Source organism: Nanorana parkeri, unplaced genomic scaffold (assembly GCF_000935625.1).
Source record: "Nanorana parkeri isolate BGI_ZX_2015 unplaced genomic scaffold, ASM93562v1 scaffold1064, whole genome shotgun sequence".
NCBI lineage: Eukaryota > Metazoa > Chordata > Amphibia > Anura > Dicroglossidae > Nanorana > Nanorana parkeri.
In genome coordinates this window covers 66,107-77,361 of record NW_017307332.1, presented here as the reverse complement: position 1 = coordinate 77,361, position 11,255 = coordinate 66,107, and the positions used below count along the sequence as shown (strand labels likewise).

Genomic DNA, 11,255 nt, shown 5'->3' with positions numbered 1-11,255 from the left:
CGGTCCCTCCCTCAACTGTTATGTTTACTGTTATATGCTGCCTGCTGTACAGGCGACACGTTGCTCCCCTGCACAGCTGTTACTAGACAATATTTGTATGTCTTGCATTTTGAAAACCTAATAAAACATATTGAAGAAGAAAAATGTAACATCATATTTGCATATGTCTTTTTCATTTCCTGCTATCAAAAATAAACATAGGAAGTGTTCTTTTTTATTTCTCTCTAGAAAACAAATTCCATAGGACTGTTATCCACAGTCCTAAATCTTGTCCTAACCCTAGACTTACTTTATCCCTAGCTATAACGAGAATTTAAAATGAAATAATAACAGGTTAATACCTAAAGGCCATTCACAGCCAACAATCACATTTTAGGCAACAGTGGCCAGAAACTAGGGTGCATTAAAGGAGAACTATGGGGTTAAGTCTTTTCCCCCATAGCTCTCCTTAGGGTAACAGGAGGACACAAACTAGCGTCCTCCTTTAAGCCCTCATTCACACAGGAATCAGCCGGCATGTACAGCTCCGTGCTGCGTGCAGGTCCGTTCCGAGCAGCTCCCGGGAAGGCCAGGTGCTGCGTGTGATTAGTACGTAGCCCCCGTCCTTCTCCATGGGACTACGCGGCCATACGCCCCCCTTTGTTCACCTCAAGTGCACGTCCGTAGGGGTGCGTCTTTCCTGGCTCGAACGCAGACAGGAACCATCCTGCTCACCCACACTCGCACCGACGTGCAGGGCGGGTGAGCGTAGGGGGGCGTACGGCTGTGTAGTCCCATAGAGAAGGACGGGGGCTGCGTACTAATCACACGAGGAGCTGGATGTGCTGGACGATTCCTTTGTGAATGAAGGCAAAGTATTAGCAATGAAAATAATGAACCAATACCAGAAGTTACTAATTTAAGGATGAAATATCAAGATCCATTTAGAGCAAGACAAATGGGCTGATTTACCAAAGGAGTTCCCAATCTTCCTCCTGACAAACCTGCACCCAATTTGAAATCTTCTGCCCCCATGTGCTCCAAGATGGAGACTCTCATAGTTTAGAGTTAGGACCGCACTACAAGAGGTGCCTTGGCGCGGCTGTGCGGCTTTCACATTCTCTGGTATGGGATCCTCTGACTTTCCACCTTCAAACATCTCATCCTACCTTCAAATGGTACTTATGGGGGTTATTCACAAAGCTGCCAAAGGCAGCCGAGTGAATAAACTAGCCAAAGTGAAGTGAGCTGAACGCTGTTCAGCTATTCACTTCTGGCTTGTACGGCTGATTTCAGCCGTACATCAGCTAAAATCAGCCGTACATCGAGAGCCTTTGGCATGGCTTGCACCTGCCAGAATCTTCTAGCAGGTCCTGGCCAATGAATGACAGGTCCCGGCCAATTACGTCATGGCCGGCTCCGCCGAGCTGTTATTATTTAATGACAGATCAGCGTCCCCAGGTAATTTGGGGACGCTGATCTGTCATTACAACTGGCCGGAGCGAGCCGTGAGATCATGGCTGGCTCCGTCCAACTGTCATTTGCGTGGAAATCGGTCGGCTTTGCCCGACCTTTCTCCACGCTTTGGCTGTCACTTCGGCTCAGTTGAGCCGAAATATGTGCCTTCAGCTCGGCTGCCTTCTGCTGCTGTACGGGCTATTGTGAATATCCCGTACTCTTCCTCCTGACAAACCTGCACCCAATTTGAAATCTTCTGCCCCCATGTGCTCCAAGATGGAGACTCTCATAGTTTAGAGTTAGGACCGCACTACAAGAGGTGCCTTGGCACGGCTGTGCGGCTTTCACATTCTCTGCAGAAGACGTGTATCCAAACCTCTGTTATTAACCTTAGTGGTGAGACAAGTTGTTTTACATGCTGGTTTGTGAGTGTGCCATGATACCTTTCTACTGTTTTACTGTTTAAAGCCCATTTTGTGTGCACCTTACTGTATAACTGGTGACAAATTGTTGAGTGCGTTTGTCATTTGTTTTGCTTGACCGATTTGGTGCAGCGACGCATGGGGGTTCTCAGCTGCCATTTGGATGTGCGGGATCCCTTGTGTGTTTCTGTGCCTTTAAGGAGGCTGGGCTTCCTCCTGACAAGCCTGCACCCAATTTGAAATCTTCTGCCCCCATGTGCTCCAAGATGGAGACTCTCATAGTTTAGAGTTAGGACCGCACTACAAGAGGTGCCTTGGCGCGGCTGTGCGGCTTTCACATTCTCTGGTATGGGATCCTCTGACTTTCCACCTTCAAACATCTCATCCTACCTTCAAATGGTACTTATGGGGGTTATTCACAAAGCTGCCAAAGGCAGCCGAGTGAATAAACTAGCCAAAGTGAAGTGAGCTGAACGCTGTTCAGCTATTCACTTCTGGCTTGTACGGCTGATTTCAGCCGTACATCAGCTAAAATCAGCCGTACATCGAGAGCCTTTGGCATGGCTTGCACCTGCCAGAATCTTCTAGCAGGTCCTGGCCAATGAATGACAGGTCCCGGCCAATTACGTCATGGCCGGCTCCGCCGAGCTGTTATTATTTAATGACAGATCAGCGTCCCCAGGTAATTTGGGGACGCTGATCTGTCATTACAACTGGCCGGAGCGAGCCGTGAGATCATGGCTGGCTCCGTCCAACTGTCATTTGCGTGGAAATCGGTCGGCTTTGCCCGACCTTTCTCCACGCTTTGGCTGTCACTTCGGCTCAGTTGAGCCGAAATATGTGCCTTCAGCTCGGCTGCCTTCTGCTGCTGTACGGGCTATTGTGAATATCCCGTACAGCAGTCCTTCGGTTCAACTGAACCAAAGGGCAGAGGCGGCCAAAGACACCCGAAGGATCAGCTGAAGCTGCGGCTGGATCCTTCGGCTCTTTAGTGAATAACCCCGTCTTTGGATTTGTAGGATAATAGAGGTATACAGTTTATCTAGGTTTTTTAATTATTGCGTACTGGGGAAAAACTGAAGTGGGGTGTCCTTCAATATCCCAGCCAGACCCTTATCCAGACATGCATCCTGGGTGGCCAAGAAAGGCAGGGCGGAGAGGATGTACCTTCCTGTACCATATCGGGTTCCATGTGTTTCAACATTGGAGGGGTACCTTGTTACCAAAAAGATTATGGTGGTTTGTGAGGGGGAGTGGAGCTTAAAAAGGAATCTGGAAGTACCCTTTAAAACAAAGGGAACCCCCAGATATCCACCTCCTTCCAAGGGAATGAGTACAGGAGTATACTAGTACCTCTTATTACTCATTCCCAGAGTAAAATGGTAATTATTAAACCAACACCGTAACATAAGTCCGTCAATTCAAAAACAGAAAAAATAAAATAAAAATGTCACTAATATTCCTTAATGTAAATCTATCATCAATTCCGTCATCCAGCAATATAAATACATAGTTAATCCACGCATCCAGTGATGTATATCCTCGCCAATTACGACAACCCACCAACTGACGATGTTTCCCCACCACACTCCCATTACTAAATAACAGATCATTGATGCTGTAGGAATGTAAACACAGCATAGTAGATCCTGGATGATATGATTGTCCACATTTGGTCGTGATTTATAAGCGCTGACACCAGGGCCATAGGAAGGGTAAGGGAAGTGAGGTACTCGCCTCGGGCCTGCTGGATCTGGTGCCCAGCGTGGGTAAGAGGTGGGCGGGTGTTTTCAGCAAGGGTGAGAAATTATTATAGCCTAACGCCCAGGACATGCAGTTCTGGGCACGGGGTGTGTGTTTTTTTCTACATTTATCCCTGCATCGGGCAAGCACGGCTAAATGTAGAGCAGGAGCAGGCAGTGGCAATCATCATGTACAGGAGCCTGCTTGTTCCCATCCAGGGCACCTGCTGCCATTTCTCTGCGGCTTTGAGGCCAAAAAGCCATACCCTCAACAAGGCAAAGTGACTGAACTCTGCACGAAAACATAGGAACTGGGATGCACAAAAATGGCGGCAGGTGCTCTGGGAGGATGAGTTTAAATTTGAAATATTTGGCTGTAGCAGGAGGTTTGTTCGTAGAAGGGCCAGAGAACGGAACAATAATGCATGTCTGCAGCAACAGTGCAGCATGGTGGAGGTTCCTTGCCTTTCTGGGGCTGCTTTTCTGCCAATGGAGTTGGAGATTTGGTCAGTATCGATGGTGTCCTAAGTGCTGAGAAATACAAGCAGATACCTATCCATCATGCCATACCATCAGGGAGGTGTGTGATTGCCCCCAAATGTATTCTGCAGAAGGACAATGACCCCAAACATACAGCCAATGTCATTAAGAACTATCTTCAGCATAAAAAACAACGAGGAGCCCTGGAAGTGTTGGTTTGGCCTCCACAGAGCCCTGATCTCAACATCATCGAGTCTGTCTGGGATTACATGAAGAGACAGAAGGATTTGAGGCAGCCGACTTCCACAGAAGATCTGTGGTTAGTTCTCTAAGATGTTTGGAACATCCTACCTGCCAAGTTCCTTCAAAAACTGTGTGCAAGTGTACTAAGAAGAATCTGTGAACAGAAGCTGTTGTGAATGCAAAGGGTGGTGACACCAAATATTGATTTGATTTGGATTCCTCTTCTGTTCATTTACTTTTCATTTTGTTAAATTATAAAGATAAACTATTAACACTTTCTGAAAGCATTCTTACTTTACAGCATTTTTTCCACACATGCCTAAAACGTTTGCTTAGTACTGTATAAATACAGGACACTGAGTGGCCAGATTATTATGACCACCCCATCAGTACTTCTTTGGGCCACGAGATGACTCCACGAGATGACTTCGTTGTGCCGCCTCGTGACTCCACGAGATGTTGAAAGGTGATGCGAGGAATCTGACACTGCACTGTTGCCCTTATGTTGTCTTGTACCAGTCTTGCCACTCTCCGTTATGCCCTAAGATTGACTAGTCGCTGACGGCCACGTTCAGACCCAGATTTTCGGCTGACAGTCCAGTCTTTAAACACTTTAACAACAGCTGCTCTTGAACATTTAGGAATTCTGCTGTTTTGCTGATACTCGCTCCATGGCTTGAGCGCCAACAATCATCCCACGTTCAAAGGCCGTTAAATCGCATTGTTTACCCATATCTTCAGAAAAAATGAATTCTACTGTCGTAAACAACCTGCTTCCCTATTTATAATGGTCTGGCCCTCTAGCAACTTCAGCGCGAAATTATAGCTAATTATAGCTTATCTGTCTACAAACGTCAGGTGGTCATAATATTCTAGCCACTCAGTGTATATATACCATATGAAAGAGGAAGATGTCAAAGTGACATTCAACTACCATAAGTGACATCTGCAGCCATATTCTTGTGTCTATGCTAAGTGATTTTACAGAAAATATTTCATACTGTATATTTAAAGTGCACCCGTAGGTTTTGGCTTTGACAAGTATGCCGGTACCACTTTCCTCCAGCCTGGTGAAACCTTCAAAATCCTTTGACACAGTGAGACAGACAATGGTAAATACTATGGAACTCTATTCATCAGGGGCTGTGCAATGAAAATAAACAAGGGTTAAGGTAGTGGTGAGGAAGAGCAAATAGGGTTGGCATTAAGAGGGTCGTTTTACCCCTCCCACAGCCTTAGATTTTGTACATGGGTGAGGTGAGATTAGGGCATACTTGCCCAAAATGCTGCATTCTTAGGAGTTGGTGCAAAAAAACTCTTTGCTGCATTTTCTGATAGTGGTAGGATCCCCTCTGATGACCAATGTGCCTCTGTTCCTGAGATCGCTGAGAGGTCCAGCTGCAGGCCACGCTCAAAGGCAGCTCCTGAACCACAAAATTGCTGACTACATCGGAATATGAAGAGGAGGAGGGTTAGGGTAGTGGCAGTAAGAAGGAAAAAATGAGGCAGGCTTGGTTTTAAATTTTTTTTATTTCCTTACAGTCAGGGCACTGGAGGCATAGCTCCAGGGTGAAAACCTACGGCTATAGGCTGTCTACCTTTCCACAACACAGGGGGAAGGACATGCAGCAGCATATGAATACTGCAGCCAACCAGAAGCTCAAGGAGCAGCAAAACTTAGGTTTAAAGTTCTATGGCCCTTACCCAGGTCTGGGTTTTTTTGTTGGGGATATATATACTGTATATATAATTCATTTTTTGTTAGGGCCTTTTTAAATTTCAGAATTACAGAGCATTCGCATGTTGGTGACACGGGCAAAGCTGCCCTTTGTTTGCAGCATGTCACATTATACTTTGGTGCACCAAAGCACCACATACTGTATTTATCCCCCTATTGCCATAGCTGCTAATTAATTTAGGTAATCCCCTTTATTAAAAAAAAAAAAAACATCAGGCAAGCCTAAAATGGGATGCAGAGGTTCTGAACACAGAGATAAAAGTTTTTTTTGGTGGTGTCACAAAGATTTGGATTATGCATACAGGAACTAGTATAAGCCCATGATCTGTGATGTGGCCCTATGCACAGGGTCACTGCCAGGCATGTATCTGCAGTACACATTCCTGTTTGAGTGCATATTGATGGTGTGTATGGACAAGCATGTCCAGCAGTAGTATTGGTACCAAGGGGCCTATTTAGGGCACTCGCCTGCTTTTGAAAGTTGCTAAGTGGTCTTCAGCTTTGGATTCCCACTTTTCAATGAATGCCTTTGGCCTTTTGACTTCAATCTTCCTTGCTCATTCTGCTGCTTCATCATATGCCTACCTCAGTATGTATCAGACCTTTGTCCTCACCTTCCTTTGTTTCTTTGTTCTTTTTTTACCTGCCTGATGCTGACCCTGGATGGTACCAGCCATGCTGTTCCTGCTTCTGTTCTGCCTGTTGCTCAACACATCCTGTAACCAATGTTTGCTCTAGTTAATGTCTCTATTGCCACACCTCTGCACTGACAAAGTCTTCCTGCCTCTAAATAGTTAACTTGGCGCTCGTGACACTCCATGCCCCTAGACTCCCTGTCACCAATGCCAGTGATGTTTGGGCTGGAGGTGCAAGAGAAGCCTCCCTCATAAGTTCATTCCACGCCGGTACATAACAGGAGGTCAGTGGACACATCCATTTTACATTGTTGGTAAATTGTCAGCTCCCCTCTCCAAAACTAAGCCATTTAATAAAGAATGTGTTTCTCTGACTCACCCGTATTCACTTGTGTGTGTAAATTTCAGCATGAGCTATTGACCATAGCTCAGACTGAATAACATATTCTTTTCAAACAGAGAGCCAAAGAGATAAAGGAAATAATTTGAAAAGAACTACCTGCGGACTCCAAAGGAGAAATTGATCTTTTATATCTGCAGTTCACTGATCAGGTTAAAACAATTTTTCAAAAAAAGCTAATTATACTAAAGAAATGCAAAAAAATTTACTTTCTTTTCAGAACAAGCACACTTCTAAAACCTTCTCTTTTTTTATACATTGGGATATTCAAGAATGTTTACAAATACAGCCTTTCTTCTATTTCTTTATCTAACCCTTGATCATAGAGCTGCCCCCCACAGTACCTCTTCTTCACCACAAGATGTCCTCATTCAGGGTTGAAAGACACCTATTGCCACTGCCAAGAGAACTGTGGAAAGCTGTTCCACAGTAAGTGTCATGGCCCTGCCCCCAAGCACAGGGCCCTACACTCACAGAAGGGATTTTATCAAAACTGGAGCAGATAAAATCTGAAACAGCTGTGCATGGCAACCACTCAGCTTCTCTCTTTCATTTTCAAATCTTAACTGAACAAACTGAAGAGAGAAGCTGATTGATTTCCATGCACAACTGCTCCAGATTTTGTCTGCTCCAGTTTTGATAAATCCCCCCTACAGTGTTGCAGAAAACAGCTCTGAAGTGACGACTTCAGCATAACTTTCTGCATCATCCAGGACCGTCCACCACTGGAAGAGGAAGAAGGGGAAGAGGACCCAGCACCCACGGGAATGGCTGAAAGACATCAGCAAAAGGCAAGTTAAAAAAATACTTCTGGGGGGACTTCATGGGGGGTAGGAGTCCTCTTGGAGGGGATGAAGCCTGGAGTTGGACTGTAAAGTTATTGTTTTAATCCTTTGGGTGTGCATAGTCCCTAAGATCATTGATTATTGTAGAGCAAATAGCATGTGCATTTACATTGATTTTGGAGATGTCCTGTTGGATAATTTTGACCCGAACATGCAAAATAAACCACACTTGAATATGTTTACTGCCCAGCACTGCTCTGCTTACAGCTTCCTACGCTATCAAGCGACCTGCTGTCAAATCAGCAGGATGCCAGATTGGGAGGGAATCTATAGAAACAATATGGATAAAGCTGTTTACAAAATAATGCAGAACAATTTAGGACAGGTGGCACAAGAATAAATTGATTCCTTAAAGGAGAACTATAGGGTAAGTGTTTTTTCCCATAGTTCTCCTAAGGGTCACGGGAGGACACAAACTAGCATTCTCCCGTGACCCAAAGCTCAGTATACCGCGAGCTACAGCTTACGGTATACTGAGTCCGCCGCAGCCGGGACGGATCCCGACATTACTGTCGAGATCCACCCAATTGGTTGATTGACAGCTGGCTCTGCCTATCTAGAGGCAGAGCCAGCTGCACCCGCCCCCCTCCCCGTCTGTTCCACCAGTCAGCGCTGGAGGATCAGAGCGGGGAGGGGGGATACCCTGCAGGGAGCTGTGAGTGACAGTCACGGCTCTCTGCAGGGACAATCTATTGAGCCGACATTCTGACCGCTTTATTGTCACACGTCGGTTCAAACTATGAGGTTGAGTGAAAATCACTCACCTCATAGTTCTCCTTTAATCACCCTTGTAGGAATCATCTAGTTAGAAGCATTTTGCATTCTTACTTCTTCGGTCTCCATTGTATTTTAACCTTCATTTGATACATCTGTTATAGATTTCTAATCTGGACATTGGATCCAATTTACAAGAGCATGATGTATTTAGTATTGTCTCAATTTGCTTTTTATGATCAAAATTGATTTTGCAATTCAATAGTCATTACTGCTAACATCAGATGAATTTACTGCATGCAAGTTATAGATTTTTTTTAGGCAATTCCAACTGTAAAAGTATACTCACAAGTATTACATTATTGTTCCTTTTTCCTGTGCGAACTAAAGAATCTTCTGGATCCAATACATTTTTGACAGTTTCAGATAGCTAGTCCCTCATTGTGCTCTGTGGTTCCACCCACTACCTTCTACATTACTACAGGACACAATAGTGACAAAACAACTGACAGGTGGAACCATAAATTGCAGTAGAAGACTAGGCATCCCACACTCCCAGAAATGTGTCAGATGCTGATGATATTTCAGCCACCATAGCTCTACAGGTAAAGGCATCAGGACCTCGCAGCTGGCAGGAGCATTTGGGTACCAAAGTAACTAGTGCAATCAGCATATTTGTTACAATGACAACCTGAGACTTGCAATTAGCCTGCTCGTTCGTCCTCCCCCGCTCCCCCCCATAGTCCACCCCTACCTCCGGATGTGTCTGTCCCCGCTGGCTACCTCCCAGCTCGCCACTGTGGTTTACGGGGGTGTCAGGACCACAGCAAGGTAGTTCAAGATGGAGAGCAGGGAGCAGAGCTGAGAGCCTCCGTTCTCCCCTCTGCTCCGTGTGAACACTGAGACATGAGCGCTGCACTCACAGCCTTCCCATCTCAGCTGTCACAGGAGAGCCAACAAAGTGCTGTGCTAGAACTCCTGTATTGGAAGTGACAGGTTCAATAAAAAGAACCTGTCACCTTCAAATGCTATCACACAGGGGCTTGTTGGCTCCTGTGTGATAGCAATAAAGTTAAGTGAAAAAATGTGAAAAAAAGTGGAAAAAAAATAAAATTAAAATTAAATTAAAAAAATTAAAATGAATAGAAAGCAAAAAATAGTTAAAAATATAAAAATTAAAAAAGTAGATAATAAGAAATAATAATTAAAATAAAAAACTTAAAAAGTGAGAGAGAGTAAATCGGGGCCTTGGGTAGGACCTATAATTTGCAAAAACCTACATCAAGTCTGACAAAAGCATGTGGGAAAATGTGTTATGCTCTGATGAGACCGAGATTGAACTTTTTTTGCCATAATTTCAAAAGGTATGTTTGGTGCAAAAACATCACTGCACATCACCAAAAGAACGCCATACCCACAGTGAAGCATGGTGGTGGCAGCATTATGCAATGGGGCTGCTTTCAGCTGGAACTGGGACTGTAGTCAATGTGGAGGGACTTATGAACAGTTCCAAATATCAGTAAATTTCATCACAAAACTTTCAGGCCTCTGCTAAAAAGCTGGAGATGAAGAGGAATTTCACCTTTTAGCATGTCAATGACCTGAAGCATACCTACAAATCAAAAAAGAATAGCTTTAGCAGAAGATCACATTTTTAAAATAGCCCAGCCAGAGCCCAGATCTATATCCAATTGAAAATCTGTGGGGTGACCTGTAGAGGGCTGTACACAGGAGATGCTCCTGTAATCTGACAAATTTGGAGTGCTTTTGCAAGGAAGAGTGGGTAAAGACTTCCAAGGCAAGATGTGCTATGCTGATGCTGACTCCTAGCCAAAAAGACTGAGGGGTCTATTCACGAAGCAGCCGAAGGATCTAGCCGTAGCTTCGACCGATCCTTCCGGCTAGCTTCCGCCCCAGGACCCCTTCGGTTCAGTAGAACCGAAGGGCTGCTGTACGGGCTATTCACTATAGCCCGTACAGCTCCAGAAGTTGGCCGTGCGGCTCAGCCGAGCCAAAGGCATATGCTTCGGCACGACTGAGACGAGGTGAAAGCTGAAGCTGGCCGAGCGGCCGGCCATTGGCCAGCCGACAGCCTGCTGCTGACAGGTGGGCGGAGCCAGCCGTGATCTTACGGCTGGTTCTGGCCACTTGCAGAGAGATCAGCGTCCCTGGTTACCAGCTAACCAGGGACACTGATCTCCAGACAGCAAACTCTCCCGGGCGCTCCGGGAGTCTCCCGCTCCCGGCCGCCCAGGAGAGAGACGAGTCAGAATAGAAAAAAAATAAATACATTTATGCCCATTGGAATGCATTGCTAGATTCCTATTGGCTATTTCAATTTGCAATAGCCAATAGTACACTAGCATTGCACCCGCCCTCTGCTGCAGTTCTCCATCAGGTCCATCAGAGGGCGGGTGCAATGTTAGTCTTCTTTTTTTCTGACGGCAGCAGAACCGCCGGCCAATAGAAAACTGTTGGGCGGAGCTAGCTGTCATTGCTAGCTCCGCACAATCGTTTTCTATTTACTTTTTTCTTAACGTTTTAAACTATTTTTCCCTCCGAGGGACCGAGCAGAACGGCCGAGCCGAATGCTTCGGCC

At 45.4% G+C, this 11,255-nt stretch overlaps 1 protein-coding gene across 1 annotated transcript in view; it reads left to right on the top strand.

Moving 5' to 3' along the window:
- The first annotated feature begins 5,367 nt into the window (after positions 1 to 5,367).
- Positions 5,368 to 11,255, top strand: part of LOC108796139 (phosphatidate cytidylyltransferase 1-like) — a 65,783-nt gene continuing 59,895 nt past the window's right edge. Inside the window, exons 1-2 of the mRNA XM_018567565.1 lie at positions 5,368 to 5,436; positions 5,867 to 6,032. Coding sequence (XP_018423067.1) covers positions 5,368 to 5,436; positions 5,867 to 6,032 — 235 coding nt within the window. The remainder of the gene's footprint in view (positions 5,437 to 5,866; positions 6,033 to 11,255) is intronic.